The sequence below is a fragment of the Phoca vitulina genome, unplaced genomic scaffold (genome assembly GCF_004348235.1).
Source record: "Phoca vitulina isolate PV1807 unplaced genomic scaffold, GSC_HSeal_1.0 scaffold19, whole genome shotgun sequence".
Lineage (NCBI taxonomy): Eukaryota > Metazoa > Chordata > Mammalia > Carnivora > Phocidae > Phoca > Phoca vitulina.
This window is the reverse complement of record NW_022589722.1, coordinates 18873030-18898854: the sequence shown is the minus strand read 5'-3', so window position 1 is coordinate 18898854 and position 25825 is coordinate 18873030. Positions and strand designations below refer to the sequence as shown.

The 25825-nt window shown below is 48.3% G+C and overlaps 1 protein-coding gene across 2 annotated transcripts in view; it reads left to right on the top strand.

Annotated features, from left to right (window-relative positions):
• The window catches only part of NUAK1 (NUAK family kinase 1), a 72484-nt gene extending 48090 nt beyond the window's left edge, over window positions 1-24394 (top strand). The window contains exons 3-7 of one of the 2 annotated variants that reach the window (XM_032416135.1): window positions 2038-2189; window positions 4734-4799; window positions 13782-13901; window positions 15890-16022; window positions 18833-24394. In XM_032416135.1, coding sequence (XP_032272026.1) covers window positions 2038-2189; window positions 4734-4799; window positions 13782-13901; window positions 15890-16022; window positions 18833-19986 — 1625 coding nt within the window. In that variant the 3' untranslated portion in view covers window positions 19987-24394. The remainder of the gene's footprint in view (window positions 1-2037; window positions 2190-4733; window positions 4800-13781; window positions 13902-15889; window positions 16023-18832) is intronic. The other variant, XM_032416136.1, reaches the window with a different exon arrangement.
• Window positions 24395-25825: the final 1431 nt, after the last annotated feature.

Below are 25825 nucleotides of genomic sequence, written 5' to 3'. Positions count from 1 at the left end.
TGGCTCAGTGCTAAGGCCCTGGGGTCCAATAATATCAATAGTACAATAATAGCTAATGTCACTGGGTGCATGCTATAAGTGTAGGCCTTGTTCTAAGCATTTAACACACCCAATATCAATAAACACTCCCAACAGTTCTAAGAAGTACTTACTAGTATTATTTACATTTTACAGTTGACGAAACTGAGGCACAGAGAGGGCAAGCAACTCCCTCAGAGTCACACAGCAAGTAAGAGGCAGATCCAGGAATCCTACTTAGGAGGGTCTGATTTTAAACTTTCTACATCTAAAAGTCCAGACTCACAGTCCAGGCAGAGGAATGGATATGTAAACCAGCAAATAAATCCATGCAGTTTGAAAGGGCTATCATACAAGTATTGAGTAGCACAGTGAGAGGCAGAGGGAGGCAAAATAGAAGCCATATTTGAGTTCAGTCTTGACAGATAGGTTGGAATTTCCCCCACAGGTAAGGCAGGTAGTAAAGGCAGAGGGGAGGAGGTGGGAAACAGCAGTGTGTGTGTGTGTGAGAGAGAGAGACAGAGACAGAGACAGGGAGACAGAGACAGAGATTGTGAGAAACAGCAAATGGTTCAGCATTAGTGGACATCGGGGGCCTGATGGGGAACAGTGGAAGCTGATGAGACAGAGGGATATAGGCAGGGATCCTTTAGGAAGGATCTTGGATACCCTACAAAGGTTTTTATGCCATGTCCCTTGGGAGGGATGGGTTTCAAAACAATTATTTATTTTTTCTTTGCTCAAAGGACATCTATGTGAAAGCCCAAAGTAGGAAACAGATAGCAATGGGGTGGCTTTGGTGGAGGGGATGCTGAGGACCTAGCTAGCACCTGTGCTCCGTGGTCTCCCCGAACCCGCTCCTGTGGGCATCTTCCTGGCTCTTCCTCCCACGGACTTAGTCCAGCTGAGTGTGAGCATCACGGCTAGAGTGTCAGAGTTGGTGAGAGGGAAGTGGGAGAGAGAAGCATTTGGGAAAACAATTTCCATGGTGGTGTGGGGGTTGCGTGGGAAGGGGCTGAGGCAGGGAACCCAGCTTGGGGTGATTGCAGTGGTCCTGACATGCCATCAGCCGGTGGCATCACGGGTCCCCATCCACACTGGAAGCCAGAGATGAGCCCCGTCCAGTCTGGAGGGCTCAGCCACACTGTGCAAGTCTCTTAACTTCTCCAGGCCTCAGTGTCCCCATTTTACTAGTGGTAAAATTAGTGGTATTTCCCTGAAAGTTTGTTGCAAGATCTAAATGAGTCAGTACATGTCAGGTACTCAAAACCTTACAGGAGCCTGGCACATAGTAATTATTTCCTGTAATTGTCCAAATGCACTTAGGAAGTTTTGAGTTCGCTCATTTGATAATTGTGACTTGAGCCCCTCTGTCAGTGTTCTGAGTGCTGGGGAGACATCTGTGAATGAAATAGACCAACCCTCATTTACACTCTAGTAGGCGAGAAGAGCTAAATAAATACGCAGAATACACAGAATCGGGCTAGGATGGATCCACGGGATCACACAGGACCTGCTGGGCCAATTTGGAACACTGGGTTTTATTTTGAGTGAGATGGAAAGTCTAGAAGTCTAAAAGGTTTTGAGCAAAGAGGTGACAAGTCCAACTACCCATTTTTGGGTTCAGAGTAGCTTGTGAGGTCCTTATCGAACAGTTCATAGAAGGTAGGTGTTATCCTGCACTGTCCTGTAGCTGGGGGGGCGTTCTGGTGGGCGAGGCTTTGGAGAACGAGCCTGGTGAAGGGTGGGGGGGCCCTCAGAAAAGAGAGGCACCTTTCCCGTCAGGTTGCAGAGGTGTGTCTGGTCACAAGAGCGGTGATGTCATTGTCCACCTGGCTGGAACACTCTCGCCCAGCTCCTGGGCGGGAACGGCCCGTGGAACGGCCTGACTTGTGTCCTGACCGGTCGCTCTTGGCCCCTGCTCAGTGACATCTCCGTTGTCCTCCCTCGCACCCTCTGGAGTCATAAGTGAGCTTGTTGGATAAACAGGGTGTTTGTGTGTTGCTGTCCCCCCCACAGTGTTTGAGAACAAAGATAAGATTGTGATCATCATGGAGTACGCAAGCAAGGGCGAGCTGTACGATTACATCAGTGAGCGGAGACGCCTCAGCGAGAGGGAGACCAGACACTTCTTCCGGCAGATTGTCTCTGCTGTGCACTATTGTCACAAGGTATGGCCGAGCCCTGCCAGAGCCTGGGTCGCCGACGGTTTTGATGCTCATGTGACTGTTTTCACAGTTTGCAGGTGATACCTGTTTATTATCGTCTGCGTGGAGAATTTATGAAATAGAAGAAAATCACCATCACCCAGAATTCCAGAATCCAGGCATAACCCATGATTGACATTTTCATTTGTTTCTTTCCCATCTTCTTCCTCCTACTCCTAACATTAGTTTTTTTTATTTGAACTTCTTATTTTGAATAATTTTAGATGTACAGTGACGTTTCCAGGCTAGTACAGAGAGCTCCCATATGCCCCCCACTCACTTGATCCTAATGGGAACAACTTACGTTACTATAGTACATTTGTGGAAACCAAGACACCAACATTTGGGCGCTGTTATTAACAAAACTCCAGATTTTATTTAGATTTCCCCAGTTTCTCCGCCAATGACCTTCTTCCTCCTTTTCAGGATTCGGAGTACCACAGTGCATGTATTTGTACATTTGCGTCTTGCCTTGTCACTTAGTATTTTAATCAGAACATGTTCCTATGTTACTAAAAATTCTGTGTAATTATTGTGATTGTTGGACATTTAAGGCTGGTTCCAATTTCCGGTTAATATATATAGTGATCCACATCTTTATATATTAACCTTTTCCTCTCATTTGAATGATTCACCTGAGGGAAAATCCAGAAGTGAAGTTACTGGTTGTGACCTTTCCTGTGCTCTCAGTATCTTTCCTTGCATAGGTCATATCCACTTAGGTTACGTACCTACACATACATTTTATTGCAACACACCTAATGGGTTGTGCTCATAATACAGTCAGGTAAGCCACCCTTTGTCTTTGGAGAAGGAAATGAAGTACATAGCTACTTCCAAGACGTATTTCAGCCTTCATCATTATTAATCATGTTAGTCATGATTCCCATCGTATTTGCACTTTCCCCCAGAATGGTCACACCTGGAACAGTCTTTCACTTTGAGGACAATAGTGACTTGAGTCCAACATGGCATCCAAAATAGAGTCAGCTTCTTCGTTCAAATGATTGCAACATGGGGCCTTCTGGTATGTTAAATATTCCAGTTAATTGAGAGCGGCTCCGTAAGTAACTAGAAGATATTATTCAAATCTAAAACCTTTAACCCATGCGAACACTGTTGGACTTCTCTTTGCTGACTCGAAAAGCACTGATGACCCAGATCATACAGTATTTTGTACTTTATCATCAGGCATCATCATAAAGGACTGCAGATCATATTTTCATTATTTGAGGTGTGTGAGTACTTGAGATTTTGTATGAATGGCGCTTTGTCAGACTCATTCCATCTTACTCTGAAAATTAGGAATGCAATAATATAAACCAAAACTGCTCCCAGTCTTTAAAATTAGAAAAAATCGGGGACCTTAGATTCTGTATCTTTCCTCCAGGAGCCTTGGTTTGTGCCTTTCTGAAGTCAAAACACATCCTGGAAGGTTTGCTTTTGGAGGTGGTAGGGACTGTCAAATGGAAAGGAAAATAAACAATTAAAGCACCAACTGTAATAAACATGCCGATTCTGAACTAAAGAAGTCTCGATCGAAAGACAGAGATGTTCTGGCCAGTTGGTTTGCTTAAAAGAGGAGCTTCAATCGCAAATGTCCTTTATGCTGAACGATATGAAAAACTTACTCCTTGCTATTTGTCCGCCCAGCCCAAAGTAGCTGGTTCTTTCTGTTCCACCTCTGCCCATGCCCTCCCCCCATCCCATTAAAAGATCACTGGGCTTTACAAAGAATTGTGCGCACCAGGTGTTACCGCGGGATAGACCAGCAGCCTATTGGTTAATGACTCCTTTTCAGCCTCAGCGGGGCTGTCTGCCTGTCAGTGCAGGCCAGCTTCCAGCCTTGCCAGAGTTTGCTTGAACAGAAAGGTCACATGGTAGGGCAGCGACCTGCTTGGGTCAGCCCAGTGGCTAGGGTCTCCTGGGCCCCTCCCACCTTCACCCTTCGCCCTTGAGTCTAGCTGAGCCCAGAGGGTCTTGCAGAACTTCCCTCCCAGCTGCTCAGGAAATGCCCGTGGGGGGACTTCTGCTATCCTCGGGGGGGCGGGGGGGGAGGGGGCAGGCAGGCAGACAGACAGACAGACAAGAGAGGCCCGTGAGCCCCACATTCTGAGTCTCCAGCAGAGAAATCTGCTTCTTCCCTGAGAAGCCCAGCACAGACAGACATTGTTCGCCGCCGCCCGTGACTCTATTGCTTTCACACAGTGGAATTACATTCCGACCAAGAATCCCCCTGCTGTTTTACAGGCTCTGGGGGAGAATGGATTCCAGTCATTTTTCCCTTCACCGCACAGCAAGTGACTAATGCTCTCCTGTCTCTGGTCGCTGGCTGGCGGGGAGCCTTATGACAGTAAGAGAAGCCCTGAAGGATGGAGGCAAAGACCACCGGGGCTGGCGCATTTCTTTCATCTGTCAAATGTCTCCCCTTGCTCACCCTCCCGCTCCCTCTTTCTGTCTCTCGTGCCGGCCGCCCCATTCACGTCCGCGCCTGTCTTCTCATTGCAGAACGGCGTGGTCCACCGGGACTTGAAGCTGGAAAACATCCTGCTGGATGACAACTGCAATATTAAGGTAAAGCTCTTGCCTGGTGGATTGATACGCAGGGCGGGGGAACGGGGTGCTCAAGGTGCCCCAGGCTGCAGCCTCGGAGCCAGGCGGCTGCGTCCTGCCCTGGCCGGTGGATGCGGGGAGTCATCTCAGTTTGACCAGCATTTATCGATCTCCAACTACATGCCAGGCCTCGATCTTCATGCTGGGAGAAAAAGATGACAAAATACAGTCCCTGTCCTCAGGAAGCTTGTAGTCCGCAATCGTCACCATAAAAACACCTACAGCCGTAACATATTGCGTGTGTATGTCCTGTCATGTTCGCCTGCTATCGCTTACCTTTAATCTTCACAACCCTATGAGGTGGGCGCCGTTATTGACATCATTTCGCAGATAGGGAAAGCGAGGCACAGAGAAGTTAAGTAACCAACCCGAGGTAACACAGCAGTAAGTAAGTGGAGTTGGGTTTGAGCCCGTGTGTGTCTGACTCCTGAGGGCTTGAGTTGCCAGTGGGTCCCCAGGTTATGTAACAGTTGGAACTCTCTCCCTGCCAGCCTTCTGTCCCTGCCGCGCCGTGCCTTCTCCTTCTCTCTCCCGACCCTCCCAGCCCCCGAACCAGCCGTGGAACTGGGCAGCTGGCTGTGGTGGTATGTGCTGCTGGGAAAGGAGCAGACCGTCCGGTGAGGGGGTTTACTGCCACGGAGAGTGTTTTTGCTGGCTGCCGCTGCAGTTGAAGCAAGCTCTCCTGGCCCACGGGGTTCAAGCACCTCCTGCGGAGCACTCTCAGCATCCTTTTGATCACGGCTGCAAAATAAGCAAATACGGTTTCAAAATAAATGGAGCTCGCTGCATGGGTTTCATTATGAAATGGCCTCAGTACTCCTGACACCAGGGGATCCCTCTAACTGGCCACCAGTGACGTTAGTGCCTCATCCCTGGGCCCCGGACAAAGCATGGGAACGACCTTGTATCGCCCCCTTTCCTGGTTGCTCTTGCGCTCAGTGGAGGGGGTGGGGTGCATCACAGGGAGACTGTTGCCTTGCTCCGAGTTTGGATTAACACTGTTTGCAGATCATGGCGGCCACCATTAGTTACCATTGTCCTTTGAGAGGATCCTCGAAGTCACGTCAGGATGACCTCTTGTTTTTGCGAGTCGTTGACCTCTTTCTGTGTTAGTCCATAGAATACGGAGGAAGCAGTTGGTCAAAGCAGTTTTTCCTAGGATCGGGAAGTGAGATCTCAAGGTCTCTCCCTTTCTGGATTATTCTAGCAGGAGCACTGGCTGTCCAGTCAGAAAATTCCCTCCTGTGTGGCTTCCTAGCTGCTTGCCATGGGGAAACCCACTTCATCCTGTTTCTGTGACTATAAAACGGGGTAACAGTGATGCTCACAGGCTTGCATTCAGGACTAAACAAGATACCCCGTGTTTAGCTTCATACACTGCTGAGCACCGTGCATGAGTCAAGATCAAGAGCGGTGGCTTTGGAGTTGGGTAGCCTGCGATTTGAATTTGAATCACGACTCTGTCCCTGACTAATGGCAGTGTTTTGGAGAGATGAATCCCCTGTCTCAGTTTTCTGGTGTGTCCAGTAGGGATGCCAGTCCTGACTCTGGGGGTGGTTGTCTATTCGTTCATTTTCTCAGTGAGTATTTCCCGAGCAGTTATGTGCGTGCCCTGTGCCCGGGGTGCCTGGGGAGTCAAGGGCAAATGTGAGGATTTTAGTGCACAGAGCACTTAGCACTCAACTCTCAATATCCAAGGCACCTGCGCCAATTGTTGGTCACCAGAGAGGACTTTGAACGGGGAGTCAGCTGCCGTGAAGGTGCCTGGGTCCTCGGGAGTGGTGGCCAGGCCACGGCTAGAGAACTGGGTGCTGGTCTGAGGGGCACATTTCTAAGGGTTTGTGTCATCCACCCTGGTAACTTTCTCTGCAGATTCTTTCTGCCACCTGCCTCCGGAGCTCTCCAAACAAAATGTAGTCTTTACAAGGCCTGGAATGTGAGCCTCTGGCTTGGGGATTGGGTTCTGTGGGACAGTGTGACCTCTTGGTCCCATGATGTAGTCCCAGAAGTGATAAGGCACATAGCTTCCTATGGAGTCATAGAATTTCCCAATGGAGGAGAAGAATAGTTAGAATTCTGAAAGCAATTGTGCTGGGAACAATGCCGCAGGAGCCCTGGGGAATGGCACATTTGAATGAGCAATGGGGTAGTGGTGTTGGGCCTCCCAGCTCCCAGGACCACGTCCTTCCATCTGCGCTCCCTGTCCATTGTATAGGTTAAGAGCAGACACACAGAACATTATAAAAATTGAACTTTCACTCATGTTTTTTTTTTTTTTTCCTCCTTGTCTTTTCCTTAAGAATCTCTTCTCCTGGCATCTCCCAAGGTAAAACGCACACGTGCGTGCACACACACACACAGAAACCAAACCTTCCCATTCCCCAACACGGGTTCTTCCTTTTGCTTGTTCAAGGGATGCTGCTAGGATCTGAGAATCCTAGAGCCTGATGAACACTGAGGGTCATTTTCCAGCCCCCTCGCTCAAATGATGGAGGCCCTATAGGTCTAGGTGACAGGCCCAAGGTCACGCGCAGGGAATCAGTGTGGGCTTATTGTGTCTCTGTTTCCTTGGAGTGTGGCCCGGTGCTTGCCACACAGTAGGTACCCTTAGGTTGTTTGGGTTTGGGGTGAAGGGATGACAGCCAGGAGGAGAACTCCCATGTTTGACTTCTGGGCAAATTCTCTTTCATCATCTCACATGCATTTCCAAGATTTTTTTAAAAATGCATTTCAGCTGGTGTTGATTTGTCTTCCGGCTGTGTCTGCCCGGCTCTTCCTGACTCAGCATTTTGCTGGAAACATATTTAGAAAGGGCACCGGTGGCAAAGGCAGCAGACACATGGCCAGACGCCGGCCTCCATGTTCAAGTGAGCCTCTGGCATCAGCATCTGGCTCCAGGGCGGGCAGAGAAAGCAACGGGATGTGAGTAGCCAGGTCCCTCTTGGAGCCCCCTCTGGTGCCTCTCTAGCTGCGCTTCCATCTTCCGTATTCCAAGGGTGGGAGGCCTGTAAAAATGCTACTGGTTTAAACTTGTCGCATGTCACTGTAGTTTGGTGTGAGCTGTGTAGCTTGTTCCTCCCCTCTTCTCAGCCTGATGTTGATTTGCAAAGAGCACATCTGGCATTGGAAATTATTTATCTGGCCAGGGCGAGAGGGCGTGGCTTCTAAAAATATTCACATAGTCTGTTGGCAGAAAGAATGAGAGCAATGTGCTTCTTTGGGTTGCATTCCGTACTCCGGAGAAGCCTGCTAAAGCCTCTGCGGAGTAAGCCTATGTCTACGAAAATAGATACCCAGCATTGCATTAATTTGCAATTAATAAAAATGGGCCAGATTCACATCCCACTCTCTGGGAGAATGGAATGCCGACAATTCCCATAGAAGGGTCCTGTAAAAATGTCTTACAATAAGAAGAGGTCCAAGCACTGGGGTCAGCTCGCCTCCTCAAAGAGGGCTGGGAATTTGGTGAGCTCCCAGGGCTCAGAGTAGAGCGGCAGAGGGGAAATGGCCTGTTGCCCCTGATGACAATGGAATCGCCGCTGCTGTGGACAAGAAAAGCAGCTTTGAATGGCCAGGGCTAAGATGAGCTAGAAATCTCAGAGGCTGAACAAGGCCAAACGGGGCAGCTCGGGATATGGCCCCTGGGCTTTGATTATATGCGTGTGAGAACTCTGCATTCGTGCATTAATTAACCCATCGGTTTGTTTGTTCATTCATCCATTTATGTATGTGTTTGTGTACACGTGTGTATCCACGCATGCCCACATTCTCTCCTCTATTCCTGCACTTACGCAGTCAGCAAACTGGGTATCTCCTGGGGGCAGGATATACTCGACCACAGATATTTACTAAGTTCCTACTATGCACCTGGCCCTGTGCTGGATGCTGGCATTCCAGGTCTTTATCATGGAGCTCGGAATCTCGAAGCTGTTCAGCCAGCAATAACAAGGGGCCAGGAGAAGGATACGGAGATGAGTGAGGAAGATAAGGTACCTGCCTTAGTGGACTTAGAATTCCACTTGCGGACACAAGCAGCAGACAAATAAATACAGAATGTAATTGTCTGGTGGCGAAGAGAATCTGTGCAGAGTGAGGGCGGAGGCTCGCAGGTGCTTTTAGCTAGGGTGGTCAGAGAAAGCAACTTGCGTAGGACTCACACTCTTCAAATCCACTGAGCTCTCTCTGGCTCCCTGGCTTTTGCACACATGGATCCCTGTGCTTGGTATGCTCTTCTCACTGCTCTTTGCCTGCCCCTCCTTTCAGTCTCAGCTTGAATGCCTCTTCTTCCAGGAAGCCTTCCCTGATCCTCCTTTCTCGGCAGGGCCAGATGGCCCTGCTATGTGCCTCATAGTGCCCTGTCTAGTGTTCTGGAAGCGTTAAGCAGGAAGTGGGGGGTCTGTTAACTATAACCAGACCAAAAAGCCTTTCCTGAGGTAGTGGTGATGGAACTTGGTTTTGAAGGATGGGTAGGAGTTTGACAGAAAGAAATGTGCTGACGGCCTTCTACAGGGAAGGAGCAGCAAGCACAGGAATAGGGAATGGAGGCTGGAAAATGGAAGTAACCTTTCCTGAGCCTCTGCTAGAAGCCAGAGTCCTGTGCCAGACCTTCCATGTGCTTTATCTCACTTGGATCTCAGAATGTCTCCACCGGGGTGGGTCGGATTATCCCCCATTTTATGGATGAGGAGGTTCCTGCAGCTAATATTAGCAATGGGGCTGGCTGCAAACTTAAGGCCACTCGACTCTAAGGGCCAGGCACCTGATAAATTCTACCTCTACCACTACTACCCAAATTTGCCCCAAATCTAGGAGAGCATCACACGAGGGCACGGTTTTGGTCCTTGATTCAGCCTGCCTTACCTTGTCTGTAGGCAGCTTGCAGACAGCTGTTCCCAGGAGGGACTCTCCAAGTGCTGATGGTGGCTGATGGTGGCCGATGGCCAGGCTGCCTGTGTCGTGGTGGCCAGAGCACCCACGTAGGGATGCCCGAGTTGAATGCGTGGTGAGTCATGACAGGTTGCTCACTGGGGTCCCCTGAGAGGCTGCATCCTGGAGGTGCCCTCAGTGAAGAGCTTCCCCAGATCGCTTGGGGTCGATCATTTCCCAGCTGGTACCGGAGCTGGAGCAGGGAAGGATTAATTAACTGCCTAAGTTCAGTGCTGGTAAGAGGTAGGGCTGGGATTTGAACCCAAACCCTCAAACCCCGCATCCTTTACTTCTCCCATCGTGCAGTGCAGCCTCTCACTCTGGGCATGCCTATTCCAGAAGTGGGTGACGATAATTCCTCTGGGCTCTGGGGTGGGCACTGGGTCTTAGCAAACAATTGTTAAGCAGACCAAACCACCAGCAGTGACTTGCTGTCATCTAGAATCAGCTGATACGGGGACTGTTCCAAGGTCTTTTCATCCCTGTTTTTCAGTCCCCACACAGCTTTCTGAGGTGGGTTCTGTGATTATTCCCACTTTGCAGATGAGGAGACTGAGTGACTTGGCAGGGCCCGCCCATCACCCAGGAGGGCCAAGTCCAAGGCTAGCCCCAGGTTCTTCTGATTTGTCCAGCCCACTGCACTTCCTCTCAGACACTGCGAAAGACCATCAGCCCTTCACTTATATTATTGACCTCCTGAGTGTTTTCCCCCAGCGTTTACCCACCAGCAACTGGATACTTCCTTTTTCATCCAGTGAGCTCACAGCGATTATTCACAGAGATCTGAGGTTAACCCACCTTTAGGTACTGCGGAGAAGTGGACCCACGGAATATTTATCCTTTCGCGTCTGGCTTACTTCACTTAGCTCAGCGTCTTCATGGTGCATCCGTGTTGTAGTGAGGCTAATTGTTTGGAGATGTGAAGAATCACTTCCTACTTTGTCTTTCTAACTCTGATTTTTATCCAGCAGCGCACACCTCTAGAACGGCTTGGTAATAACAAAAACTCCAGAAATTAAGGACCTGAGTGTTGGCTTCTCAGATTCCTTTCCAGAGCCCAGGCTGAATGGGGTATCAGCCCAGTGTGGGGACATAATTGGGAGCCCATAGCAGGCAGGGGACAATCCCATCATTAGCAAAAATGCAGAGTAGTTACCTTTCTCCAGAGGTTACTGGTGTGTCAGCAAAGTATGACTTTCATTCAGTTATTTTGTTTTATTATGTTTAAAATCACTGTTTCCCCAATTTCAGCTTTTTCAAATTTCCCAAATTTCTCTTCTTTCGCTCTTTGGCTTTCGCCTTTCCCTCGAACCTTCTGTGTTCTTTTACTTAATATTCATATTTAGTGCAGTTCCCTTCTAAAAAGTATATTTATTTGAGGAAGAAGCTTTAAAATAATTACCTGAAATGGAAAAACCAGTGTTGTTTTGAGTATCGTGAGGTTGATAAAGCTACTATTATGGATTTAAGGGTGGGAAGCAAAGATTTCTTGAGGCCCATTTTTCTGTGCCAATGACTATTCCAAGCATTTTACATACTTTCCATCATTTAATTTTCACTACAACACTGTGGCAGTCAGTGCTCTTCCTGCTTCCACTTTACAGATGAGAAATTGAGGCTTTGAGAGGTTTTATACCCAGTGGCCATTCCTGCTCTTCTGGTTGATAGAGGCTCCATAGGGCGTGAAATCTTAGAGCTGCCGCCCGAGTTTAGGTGGTTCAAGGTTTGAGAACTCTGTGTGTGTGTGTGTGTGTATGTGTTGATTAATATTTCTTTTCCACTGAAGTGCCAAGAACACAGGCTAATCTACATTTCTATGAATCTTCTGTCAGCGGCAAATGACAGTTTTACTGGGAGAGGCTGATAAACATCAGTCTGTGGAGATGGGAGTGGGCCCTAACATAAACACGCTTCTCAGGACGGCTGCAGAGAGAGCAAGCGTGCCCGGACTGGGAGCGCTCCGGCGTGAGTGTGTGCGTGCAGGGATTTGCACGCCGCGGTGGTGGGTGCCTCTCACGGGTGTGTGTACTTGGAAGCCGCGGACATCGCACATCGCGGGGTGGCAAGGGGATGTCTCCCCCCGCCCCCGGGCCCCGCACAGTGTTGGGGCCTCGCCTTGGCTGCGCTCACCGAGGACAAAGCCCTGGGACGTGCTCCCGGGCTGTGGCCATTCCATTCCTTTTCTGATGGACAGGGCACACTTCATAAGCTTCCAACCAACTTCCTGCAAGTGAATCAGAGGCCTTGCTAAGAAAGTGGAATTCCGGGCAATTAAATGCAATCTGAGCCTGGAGAATGCATTTTCTGAGGCTGGTTATACACCAGCTGCTTTCAATGCCATTCCATTCATTCATTCAGGGGCGACTTTTAGAATAGGCTTATTCTGGGGCTGCATTCAAAAGAAAGCCTCAGCACCATCGGGGCTGGGCTGCTCGCTGGGCATGTGAATTGCTCAGCCTATTTATAAGCCTCCAGTGGAAATCCGCGCGGAGAATGGCAGAAGTCCACGGTGGCTTGTCTCAGGAGGCCGGAGTGAAGGCTTGGAGGCACGGCTTTATGTTGCTGCCTGCTAGTCAGCTCTCCTGAGATGCCTCATCACATCTCCCTAAACCCCACTTTCCTGATCTGCTTAAAGAATGGAGGCAAAATAGCCAGAACATGAAATTTGCCGTTTTAACCATGTTTAGCTGTACAGGTCAGTGGCATGAAGTATATGCACGTTGTTGTGTAAATGGGCTTAGATCAGAGAGGGTGAAGCGCTCAGAACAGGGCCTGATCATTGGAGGTTGTTCAGGAAGCGGTGACTAAGTTTCTTCTTCTTCTGCATATTCTGTTCGTTGTCTTGTGCTTTTCAAAGGGTTTTGCCTGTTCGAGTGACAAGTATTTCTTGGTGGGGGCAGGTGCTAAACAGTGGATGACACAAAGATGAGGGAAAATGTGGAACATGCTACCTGCTTCAGGGGACTCAGAGTCTAATGGGCAAGGAGAATTTATTATTTATATATATGTGTGTGTGTGTGTGTATGTTTATATATGCTACATATGTGTATACATACATACATATGTATATATGTGACGTGTATGTATGTGATTATATGTACTTATGCACACAAGCGCGCCCGCATACACTCACACAGGGAAGGGTACTGCCATAAAGGATAATGAATAAAACGCTTCAAGAAACCAGGAGAGAAGAGAGTGATTCCAAGGGGTGTGCAGTACGAAAGAAGCAGGGTTAGGTAGAGCATTTGTATGGAATTTGAAGACTTAAAGGTTTACGTTCATGGTCTCATCTTGAGTGATTGATTTTTTTTTTTTCTCACACTAATACTACGGTCCAGAACAGGAAAGGATCCTGGGTTCCCATTTTCTGGTGGCTAAACTGAGGCTCAGAGTAGCTAAGGGACCTGTTTCCATGTCACACGGATGGCTAATGGCAGAGTTTGGGCTGATATATGGTGACTCAAAATCTAGGACTCTGGGGTCCTAGATTTCATCTGGGCTCACGACATTGGCAAAATAGACTTCTGGGGAGAGTGGGGGTGGATGAGAAGGGGTTGGTATCAGTGATATCAGTCACGGTTTTCCAAAGTGTGACTTTTCGAAAGTCGCTGTGGGTGCAATGTGCTTTTAGGGGGGCTACAGATGGGCACTTCCCAGATTAATAGCTGTGTACTGTCTTGTGCGTCAGAAACGTCAGGGCTGTGATTCTGTGGCTGTTTCTCAGAGTGGGTCTAAACTGAAGTGAAGGTCAAGTCCATGCAGGGAGCGGTTTTGAGTAAGTAAGAGAACATGTGTGCAGATCCAGCAGAATCTGTTGTGGACACCAAAGATTGTGGCTGGGAGTCACTGGCCCAGTCCTGTGGGTGGACTGGTTCTTTTATGGAGACTAAGGACTGGAGAAAAAATGGTGACCCAGCTGGCAGACCCACCCAGGTGCCCTAGTGCTCAGATGATTCAAGGTAGGTACCCCCTGGAATGCTAACCGGCCTCTCTGGGTCTTGCTTCTCTTTGCAGATTGCTGACTTTGGGCTTTCCAACCTGTACCAGAAGGACAAGTTCTTGCAGACCTTTTGTGGGAGCCCACTCTACGCTTCTCCTGAGATTGTCAATGGGAGACCTTACCGGGGGCCAGAGGTGAGCAAGTTGCTGGGGTGTATGGGGGTGGGGGTGGGGGAGCAAAGGGAGGAGGGAGGGCAGGAACTGGATATAAGAAATACTTCAAACAAACAAAAAGGCAAGCAAGTGGAGAAAGCTTTTCCTTATATGGTTATAAAAGCCACAATATAGACACCTGGGAGAAAATTTGAAAAATCTAGAAAATGAAGTTACCTGCAATTTCCCCCACAAGAGATAACCACTTAGTATTTTTGTCACTTTTCTTTTAGACTTTTTTCCAGTGTCGATCTCTGCATTTCAAAAAATAATGGCAATCATTATATACACGTGTATACATATGTGCATGTGGCCTTTTATTGACTTAAAATTATATTGTGACATATTTTGAATTTGTTATTACTAAAAAACGTGGTTTCTGAGGATGATATAATTTTTATTTTATGAATATACCATAATTTAATCAATTCCCTAGATTTAGACAGATTGTTTTCAGTTTTTCCCCGTTAGAACAAACCAAAAAAACAAGCAAAAAACCCCTAACTCTGCAATGAATATCTTTTTGCATGTATCTTTGACAGCATGTATCTTTGATTAAGGAAATATAGGTTTTTTTTTTTTAAGATTTATTCATTTATTTTAGAGAGAAAGAGCATGAGTGGGAGGGGCAGAGGGAAATGGAGAGAGAGAATACCAAGCAGACTCTGCAGGACCTGATCCCATGACCCATGAGATCATGACCTGAGCCAAAACCAAGAGGCAGATGCTCAACCGACTGCACCACCCAGGCTCCGCTAAGGAAATACAGTTTTAATCGAACCTTCTAATGCACGAGAAATGCATTTCTTTATACACTTAAAGCTCTCAGGACCACTGTAAGAGATGTGTATGTGGAAATGCTATTTTGAAAATGGGTGAGTTGCGAGCGATTATGCTCTTTAAAAGGATGGTTCTCTTTACAGAGAGATCCATCCACTCCTTATCCTTTAAAGAGCAGCTGCTCAGTGGGTTGAAATGTTTCCCTCCAAATATTTATCTGTTGGAGAGTGTTTGAAGGCAGGGCTGGAGGGTGAAGAGAAGTATGCCAAGGGCCTCTACCAATTGCAGTGAAGAGAAAGTCTTTCTAAAATAAGAATGTAAGGGAGGAACATTGGATTCCATTTACAAAACTCTAGAAACCTGACACTGTCCATTTATCATAGGTAATGAATGTTTCTTTGATCTTTGATGATCTCTTTCTGGGGTTCTAAGCTGGCGGCCTGTGATCTGGCTAGCAAACATGCTTTATCTGGCCACATTAGTCTTTCTAAAAGAAAATGGACCAAACATTCAATAATTGGGAGACTTTGCATTAAAGTCTGGTTTCTGACTTCCCGAAAGGATCTGGCAGTGCCGGGCCTACGTTACTGTGTGGCAGCAGTTAGCCAAGGGGAGGCTGCCTCCATCAGGTGGATCCATGCACTCCCACGTTGTACCCCACATTCTCTCTTGCTTTTTCATCTTGGTTGCATGCCTGGCTCTTGTAAGCATTTGAGTTGGCAGCCCCTGATCCATTTGAAGAAGGTGCAGGAGGGCACTGGTGCCTGGATTTAGAGTGAACAGCCCCGTGTCCCAGTCCGGCACCCATCCAGGCGGCAGAGAGGGGCTCTGGAGAAATCAGTTAGCTTTCCTGTGCCTCAGTCTTCCCATCTGTCAGATGGGGTTGAAAATAATCCAGGCCCTCCCTGTTTCACAACATCATACTGAGGATCCAAGGAGATAATCTTTTTAAGAAAGTCCTTACGCAGATTGGGACTCTTGGTCTCTGAGATGGAAAGGTCGGGCTCTGCAGCAGCTGACGGCCGCACCGCATATCAGTTGTCAGGCTGCAGTGGGAACCCATCCACCGAGTGCTAAATTCAGTTCCTGGGGTCGTTGGGGGTGGCTGCTCACAGTCTGTGATCTAATGGATCGGAAGGCATCCCGGAACCTGCTTCTGAGCTCCTGTATGTCCCGTCTCTCTGCTCCAGGTGGACAGCTGGGCCCTGGGCGTGTTGCTTTACACTCTAGTTTACGGAACAATGCCCTTCGATGGTTTCGATCACAAAAACCTCATTCGGCAGATCAGCAGCGGAGAGTACCGGGAGCCTACGCAGCCGTCAGGTGCGTGCCCTCGGAGGCTCAGGGATTGAGCGGGAGTGGTTGGCTTATTACCCTTTTTTGAGTGTGTAGCTCACACTTTTTTGCTTTTGTTTTAACATCTGCAAGGAATCTCCTGCTTTTCCTCTTCTTTTTCTCTCCAGATTTTTGCCTTCTGGCAAAGCTGGCTTGCTAGGCTGCTTTGCCCAAACCTTCCCAAATGGAATTTCTAGAACAAATGTCCTCTGCACCAGGCAACCTAGGAGTCCTGTGTGCTTGCTGTGTGAACTTGGGCAAGTCCCTTACCATGTGGATTCAGTTTCTCCACTATAAATTCACATTTTGGAAGAGATACCACATGAAGTCCTTTCTAGTCTACGTGGTTATATAAACCACCTTCATTAGACTCAGTGCCATGAGGGTGGCAACTGCTCCTTTTCACCACTGTGCCCCCAGCCAGGGGCATGGCCCATGGGCGCTGTTTCATTATTCAGTATTTATTGCTATAACAACTCTATCCCCGACCTCCCCCACCGCCCTGAGTCAACTTGATGGTTTAAAGAACAACTAGGAACCCTGTCTCTCCATTCCCTGGGTTGGCTAGAGCTCTTCTGGCCATGCTTGGGTTGCTCCTACCGTGACATTTGGATGGCAGCTGGGCTGGGTCTGACTGGGGGACAGCTGCTCAGTGCTCCTCCACGTGGGCTCCCTCTCCATGAGATGCCTCTCCAGGCCCCTCTCTCCAGGAGGAATCCTCGACTTCTTCCACAGCAGCTCAGGGCTCTAAGGTGGAGGAAGAAGAAGCTTCCAAGCCTTCTGTGCTGGGCAGGCAGATAATGTCACTTCTGCCACGCTCTATGGGTCAAAGCAACCAAGATCATAAGCTCCATCTCTTGCTAGGGTGGTGTGATGTGTGGATGGAAAGTGTGTGTCCACATGGTCATCTTTGGAAAGTAGTTAACGCAGACCTTCCTATGTAGACATGCTGCCCACGCATGCACACGCACAGCTGATTTCTCATTCTTTGCAGTAGTTACATTTCACAAAGTTGCTATGAGCACGGAGTGAGTGAATACTGAGACCGCGCTGCTCCTGGGGCAAATACAGGGCTCGAGCTCTGGTCACAGTACTGGTGTCAACTGATTAATATATAACCTTGTGTTATGTATATTTCTGTCCAGAGACACCTCATTTAAAACATCCCGTTGACTCATTCACATCAGACTCACAGCCAACAGTGCTGTGACTCATGCCTGAACGAAGCCTATCTAACACACGCACTTTCTCCGTAAGGCACATCACAGCCTTCTCGAACTCGGGAACCATAGTTAGCACGTTGGGCCATTTTACACAGTGAAATCACCAACAAAAAGGTCAAAAGTGTGAAAAACATGGACTATGCAGGCCGTGAGAAGTACACCTGTTTACAGCATGAGAGTGGAAACAAGAAGGCAGGGAGGCGGCACCCCCTTTGACCTCAGGTGGGAACGTACGTGCTACGCTGGGGGTGACTCAAATTTTTTGCCACTTTGCAAATGGACACAAATGACAAGGAGAGTGAGTGCCCGGGTATTGATTTTGGGGCTACAAATACATTTTAGTGAGCAGGAGAATTTATAATACAGAATCTGTGAATAATGAATACATACACATATATATATATATATATGTATGCATACGCATTCTTTTTTTTTCAGTAGACCAGCCTGGGTTTTTGTTTGTTTGTTTGTTTTCTTTTGTTTTTGTTTTTTGTTGTTGTTGTTGTTGTTGTTTGAGAAATTTCAGGTGACCCAACCGGTACCAACACAGCTCCTGGCACATTGCAGGAATTTAGAAAATATTTACTGAATGACTGAAGGAACATCCTGTTACTTTTCAGGGGTGCAGCTCACCCCGATCTCATTGCCTGACCCCTGCCAGCTACTCATTAGCCCACATAAGTGCCTGAGGGGGAGGTGGCGCCTTCCCAGGATATAATTCACCTCCCTTTGGGGGAGCACAGTTTAATCTTATAAGTCAATTTATAAGCTGTGAGAGTCAGTTGGTTCCTGTGGCCTCCTCAACATCCCTTCGGGGCTTTCCCCTAATTCTCTGGCAGCCGAAATGTGCACATGGAATGTCTCAGCCAGGCCGTAAGCGGATAGCAGATCTAGATGAGCTCTCTGAGCTGACGGCTCGGTAGGCTACAGCTTACGTCAGAGAGGGAGAGGAGGTGAGCTCGCTGGGCGTGGGTCTCAGCACCTGGCAAAAGCCTGGGGTAAGGCCAGCCTTGGGGATGGCACCTCTCACTGCCCACGTGTGCCATCCTTCTCTCTTTCCCTCTTTGATAAGGAGCCTCTTTCTCACCGTCTCAGCCTTAGATGTCGTTTTCATGCCGACACACTTTCCCCATGACCTTGAGCACTGCGTGTTTATACAAGCCCACCTTGGAGGACTACAGAAAAGCCAGGGTCACCTCCCCCTGGTTTCCCTTTTGGTAAAATAATATCCACCGAAGGAATGGTGGGGCCCTGCTTGGGGTCGGGTCTGAAATCTGTTCCAGTTCCCTGGCCTTCCCCATTTAATGAAGATCTGAGTTGATGGAGAGCTCGGTAGTTCTAGAACATTCCTTCGCTTCTGTGGAAAAACATGCCAGGGTGTGACCGTGCCCTGGCCTGTGGTTGTGTCCCAATGATGCTTTCCGTGTACCGTCTGGAAGGCTTTGGCTCCTGCTCCCTGGTGCGGCAGGACCAGGTCTCCTGCCGGAGTGCACGTGTCCCCTCACCCCTGCAGCGTCAGCCCCGTCAAGGCCAAAGGCTTCCATGTGACGCATCCTTTTTTCTCTTGTGCCACAGACGCCCGAGGACTCATTCGGTGGATGCTGATGGTGAACCCCGATCGCCGGGCCACCATCGAGGACATCGCCAACCACTGGTGGGTGAACTGGGGCTACAAGAGCAGCGTTTGTGACTGTGATGCGCTCCACAACTCCGAGTCGCCACTCTTGGCTCGCATCATCGACTGGCACCACCGTTCCACAGGGCTGCAGGCTGAGGCCGAAGCCAAAATCAAGGGCCTGGCCAAGCCCGGGGCCTCCGAGGTCATGCTGGAGCGGCAGCGGTCCCTGAAAAAGTCCAAGAAAGAGAACGATTTTGCCCAGTCCGGCCAGGACTCGGTGCCCGAGAGCCCATCCAAGCTGAGTTCCAAGAGGCCCAAAGGGATCCTGAAGAAGCGAAGCAACAGTGAACATCGCTCCCACAGCACCGGCTTCATTGAAGGCGTCGTGAGCCCTGCCTTACCCTCTGCTTTCAAGATGGAGCCCGACTTGGGCCGGACCGCCGTGCCCCTCCCAAGCCCCCCTGAGGCGGAGGTGCCGGGCAAGCTCAGCCCCAAGCAGTCGGCCACGATGCCCAAGAAGGGCATCTTGAAGAAGACCCAGCAGAGAGAGTCAGGTTACTACTCGTCCCCGGAGCGCAGTGAGTCTTCGGAGCTGTTGGACAGTAACGACGGGCTGGGCAGTGGCCTCCCTTCCCCCAGCCCCCCGGACCCCACCAGGGGGACGTCCCACGGCCTCTCGTGCCGCAGGAAGGGCATCTTGAAACACAGCAGCAAGTACTCAGCGGGGACCACGGACCCGGCCCTCGTCAGCCCTGAAATGCCCACACTGGAATCCTTGCTGGAGCCCGGCGCCCCCGCCGAGGGCCTCTCCCGGAGCTACAGCCGGCCCTCCAGCGTCATCAGTGACGACAGCGTCCTGTCCAGCGACTCCTTCGACTTGCTGGATTTGCAGGAGAATCGCCCTGCCCGCCAGCGCATCCGCAGCTGCGTCTCTGCTGAAAACTTTCTCCAGATCCAGGACTTTGAGGGGCTCCAGAACCGGCCCCGACCCCAGTACCTGAAGCGGTACCGGAACCGGCTGGGAGACAGCAGCTTCTCCCTCCTCATGGACATGGACGATGTGACTCAGGTCTACAAGAAAGCGCTGGAGATCTGCAACAAGCTTAACTAGCTCCCCGGGGGTGGTGGGGCTGGGTTGTGGGTGGGTTCGGGGGAGGCGTGGGAGCAATGACTTGTGCTAGTGAGCTGGTTACCTCTTTGCTGGCCTGTGACAATAGGCTGAGAAAGGATTGGTGCCATCTTAGTTGGCCCAGTTTGCAGCCTTGAGCCAACACCTGAAAGGGAGAAGTGGGCTCTCTGCCAGTCCTGCCAGCTGCCAGTCAGAATTTGGGTCCTAATTGGCATTTACTTTGTGGCACCTCCTAGAGGACCAGCTGTCCAGGGGAGGTGGTCTTGGCCAGCACGAAGAGGGTGGGGAGGAAGCATATGGGAGAGGGAACATATCCCTAAAAGTCATCCAAATGCTTCTGGAGGAAGGGCAAGAGAGACTGGGGCCATCTGCCTTGGATGAGCTCAGAACTTGCTGCTTCCCTCCTCACATGAGCTGGCTTGGTCTGACTGCATGGGGTTGGCAAGTCGATTTCAGCCACCTGAACTTGCATCGGTGATCGGTTGGTAGTGGCTGCTGGGTGTGCTGCTGTGAGTAGCCTAGGCGCATGGGAAGGAGTGCTGTGATTGAATAGCAATGGCTGCCTTGGGAAAGGGAAGGGGGGCAGTAGCACTCATGCCATGCGGTGGCCATCCTTGACATGGCTAAGCCTTGAAAGTGTTGGGTTGAGGCATCCTGTGGGATCTATGCTTGTCTTTCATGCCACTCATGTGGCCTTTGTTAATTTGCTACTCTACCTGGAATGGAAGACAGGGTCTCGGGCAGAGTGAGAATGCTCTGAACACCGCTAAGGACTTAAGAGTCAGCCTGTGGTGACTTTTGGGCTTCTTGCTGTCTCCCACTTCTTTCCTGATGTCTGCCTTGCTCTTCAGCACAATCTCCTGAGGATGGACAGGGAAAAGAATGGTGGTGTCAGAGGTCAAAACTCTGGTGTGTAACAGAGCTTGGGACCCTCGGTGGTTTTTGTGCAGATGAATGGAAATTGATCCACACCAGCAAGAGGGCAACTTGTCAATTTCTTTAACATCTCACTGTTAACTGGAATGCTGCCTCTTGGGTTCTCACCTGCATGAATCAGATGTGACGCTGTCCACAGTCTTCTCCAAGGAGTAACTGGCTCAACCATTTACTCTGTTTACTAATAGCAAACGGTTTCCCCATCCACCAAGTGTAGAATCCACAGAGGCGGGCGAGTTTGCTTCTAGGGAGTTAGTGTGTAGGTGGGATATTTGGATGAGGAAAGGAAGGTAGGCATAAGGTGCTCCCCCCATATCTAGGGATTCTGTCATGGGTTTGAAGTCCTAGACTCTGGGGGAAAAGAAAGTTCCACCCATTCAAATGAATAAGGTGTTGAAAGAGCACAGTGGGTTGGGAGGAAGCATACAGAAGAGGGAATATTTCCCAAGAAGCCATCCAGATGGTTCTGGAGGAGGCAGGAAAGAGGTATAGCAGGACTCTTATCATAAAAAGTAATATAACTAGGTATTCAACTTCTAGACACCCAGATTACAGGTGATAAGATGTCAGTCCCACAATGGGACATTTTCAGATACTGGGTTTGGAATTCATGGTCTCATTGGGGAATCTGGGATGACTTCAGATCCTACTGGCCTGGGCAAATTGAAAGCCTTGTTTCAAGATGGTCGACCTCTGCTAGCCACAAAAATATATAAGGAGGACTAGTCTTGGGGGGCGGGTGGGTATTTTTGGGAAAACCAGCAGACAACAAACAGTTATAGGGAGATGCGAAAGAATTCACCGTAAGGCACTGAGAACATTCATTGGAGTGAAACTGTCCTTTTCCTAAGGAGATGGCTCCATTTCTCCCCTTGTCACCAGCTCTGGGGTTGTGGCTTTGTGCACGCCTTCAGGTCGAGCTGAGTGGTGTGTTATGGGAAGCTCCTCCGTTTTCTTTCTTTCAATTGCACCTCCTTCCTGAGCTCCAATATAGGTTCAAAGGGAAAAAAACTCTGTAGATAGCAAATTGTGTGTGTGGGAAGTGTGGGTGTGTGGAGGGCATCTTGCAGCCTCCAAGCTCCCCATTCCTTGTCTCATTTTATGTGATCTGTTCCGGACAGCACGTATTGCCCCACTGCTGGTCCTGCATGCATGGCAGCTGGCCAAGTTCGTAGCTGTCAATACGCCTAAGGTATAACACCTACCTACTGGGTGATGTGTTTTTTCCTTTCGCCAAGTGATTGTGTCTGTTTAGTATTTTCCATCCTTCTAAAATGACACTATTAAGGAAAATCATTCTATTTCTCCCCTTCCCCCCGAAAAACCCCACACATGCATGTTCTCTTTTGTCCGCCAACCCAGACAGTGGATTGTGGCAAAGACCGTCCTCCACTCAGAGGCCGAGGGTCTGAGTTGAGTCCTGCTGTGCTGCTAACTAGATGGTGGCCTGAGGCACCTGCAGTGTTTGGGAAGCTAAGTTTTCCCTTTAATGAGAGCTGGAGGGGGGGGCGACTAGCCCATCTCTCAGGCCCCCTGCCTGCTTCTGACATTCTGCTAACATCCTCTGATTCTACATACTGTGTTGACTCTGTCCTTTCAAGGAAAAACCTGGACTAGAGACAAAAGCCCTGACGCGTAGCTCCCTGCTTCCTGATTAAGTGCTATCATCCCTACCAGCCAATCCCCAACCAAGGAAGTCATGCTTGATTCATTTCCATGGAATTACAAGTGAGAGACACTTTTATGACCTGGTGGACCAAGCAGGAGATTCCATGTCAGCTCTCCTGGTCCTTTCCTGGCCTCTGTGGGCCTTTCTGTGTCTTAGTTTACACATCTGCCAAAGGAGTAGAATTATACTTCTTTTTACAGGTAAATTTTAAGGCATGATCAGTTTTCAGGAAGTGCTTCAAGACCCTAGGCGAAATGAAAATGCTAAGTGCTCCCTGACTTTCCATCCCTGTTATAAGGTGCTGCTTCTTCAGATGATGGGGAGCACTTTCCAGGGAGAAATTCAGGGGAGTGTCGCCCTGGCCTGCTGTCTTGAGTACAAATGTGAATGATCAACTGACTGCTTATTGCCAAACTGGAGATGTTCTGTAGGGATTTACTGGCATGGTATCATTCCTAGAAGAAAAAAAGAGAGAGAGAGAGAAAAAAACTTGACTGCACATTTTTTTTTTTTTAATCCGTGTTGTGACTTTTATTTAATTTCTATTTTTTTTTTGTTTTGGTAATAAAAAGTTGACTTTTTTATTTGAATTTGTCTTTTTTTTATTTATTGGTCTGAAAGACATTTCAAAGGTATTATAATAATATATTGGTGTAATTTAATTGGTGCAACATGCTTTATGGCTCCAGTCAAAATTGGTTTTTGTTCATTTGATTGGTTTGAGCCCAGAACAGCCTACAGGGGGGAAAAAGCTGGATAACCACCCAAAGTGTTTGTATTTTCATTGGAAACTGACTTTTGTTCTGTTTTTCGTTTCGTTTCGTTTCGTTTTTTTTTTTTTTTTGGTTTTGTTTTGTTTCCGTTTTTATTTTTAAATTAAATAAATTGCAATGAACTGAACTGAACTGGGACCTTGCTTCTTTATTTGGTTGTTTTCCTCTTAGTTAAGGAAGTAAGTGACAGAGTGGGTATAAGTAACAGAAACCCACCCAAGCTAGCTCAGGCACAGAGGGGGAATTTATTTGAAGTTTTTGGAAAAGGAAATGCAGCTAGCAGGGCAGCAGGAACGAGAACTGGAGGAGGAGGAGCCGAGAGAATGACAGGCCCTTTTTTCTGCTCCTCCTTGCACACTGGCTTTCTCCTCCTCCTCCTTTTGTAGCCTAGCTTTCTCCCTGATTTTATGACCCACCTTGGTTTACCTCACAGCTTCCAAATTTACATGTTCTCAGTTCTGAGTTCCAGAAGAGACGACTGACTGGGTTCCTTCAAACTGGACTAGAGACAGTATCGAAAGTTAATAGCCAGTCATGCTCTCTCGTTCTGGTTCAGCTCCCTCTGCCTGTCCCTTCTTCGGCAGCCCCCTCTGTTCCCAGGGCAGCCAGGCTGCTAATCTGATTGCTCAGAGTCCAAGATCAATGGGTATTATTTCCCAATGGGAAAAGCCACTGCCCTGCCTCTGATAAAATGGCACCCTGAGTCCCATTTTACCACTATTCCTTGCATGAACAGACCCTCCAGGAAGCTCTTAGAAAGAGGGATGAATAATAGGGTAAGACTGGATCCCAGTTACAATAGCAAATGACATCAAACCCTACCCTAGTATCAAACATTAGAGTCACGCTCTGTGCTGAATAGCAGTGTTTGGGGATCAGAAAAGTCTGACTTTGCAAAGAAATTGCAACTTACACCCCTTATCTGGTCTACTGGGAGAACATCTGATACAGCTTGTCACATTTAGCAATAAAACCACAGGACATCCAGTTAAGCAATGGATGATTTTTTAGTATAAGTATGTCCCATGCACTATTTGGGTCATGCTTATACTAAAAAAAAAATTATTTATCTGAAATTCAAATTTAAATGGGCCTCCTGTATTTTATCTGGGAACCCAATCTGATGGAGCTTATTTGGCTAAAATGACCAGGCACCTGATAAGGTTGAGGGTTGGGGAATGGATGTTTATGATGTGGCCTGCCGAATTAGGACCCGTCTGTCTGTGCCTCTCCAGCTGGGCTGCAGTGGGAAGAATCTCAATTCCGATTTGGACTTGCTGATTGTTAATGAGGCAAACTTCGTGTCTCTGTGCCTCTGTTTTCTCATCTGTCTGATGGGTACATAGATTGCTACCTTTACCCAACTTTAATGGGTCCATGAAGAAGGAAAGAGCTAATTTCTACAAAGTTGCCTTGAGTGTAAAACTCATTATGAATGGGAATCCGTAATCCTTTCATTACAGAGCAATAGTCACTGAATATAAGGGATAGGGAGGAAATAGGAGCAGCTGGAGGGGCATGGCTTACATGCCAACTGATAGGTTGGTGAGGTTAACGAGAAGTGGTCACTTTAAGGAGGAAGATTGAGAGAACTAATATTTATGGAGCTTCTTCAGGGTGCTCACTTCATCCTTATTCAGTGGCGAGTGGAAGAAACCCAGCTCAGACCATGTGAAGTAACAAGACAAATTTACTGCTTCATGTAACTGAGAAGTCTAAGGAGTATGTCTCAGGCACAGCTAGATCCAGGGGTTCACGAGATGCCATTGGCCTCTTTTTCACTCACTCTCCCTGGATGTGGGTTTCATTCCTAGGCAGGCTCTCTCCACATGGTGGTAAGATAGCTTCTGGTAGTAGTGGTGTTATGAGGTCCTTTAAGTGTGTGATCCTGAAGTCAGAGAGAGATGCTTACTATCCCAGCATTTATGTGCCAAGGAAGGAGTGTGATTGGCTTTGCTGGGGGTCACGTGTCTCTCTCTTGCCTACTCGTAGGGTCCAGATGGAGAGATGCTCTGATTGGCCCACCTGGATCATGTGCCTACCCTTGTGGTATACTTGAATGATCGCTCCTTCAGTATCACATGAAGTCAGGGGAGGGCGGCTCTCCCAAAAGAAGGGATGCAGAGCTAATGAAACAAAGTTATACCTTTTGGGCCTCGATTTCGTCATCTATAAAATAGCATTACATAATCCCTGGCTTTCAGAGTTCTTTCTTTCTTTCTTTTCTTTCTTTCTTCTTTCTTTCTTTCATCTTTCTTTTTTCTTTTTTTTTTTCTTTCTTTCTCCTTTCTTTCTTTCTTTCTCCTTTCTTTCTTTCCTTTTTTTCTTTCTTCTTTCTTTCTTTCTTTCTTTCTTCTTTCTTTCTTTCTTTCTTTCTTTCTTTCTTTCTTTCTTTTTCTTTCTTTCTTTCTTCTTTCTTTCTTTCTTTCTTTCTTCTTTCTTC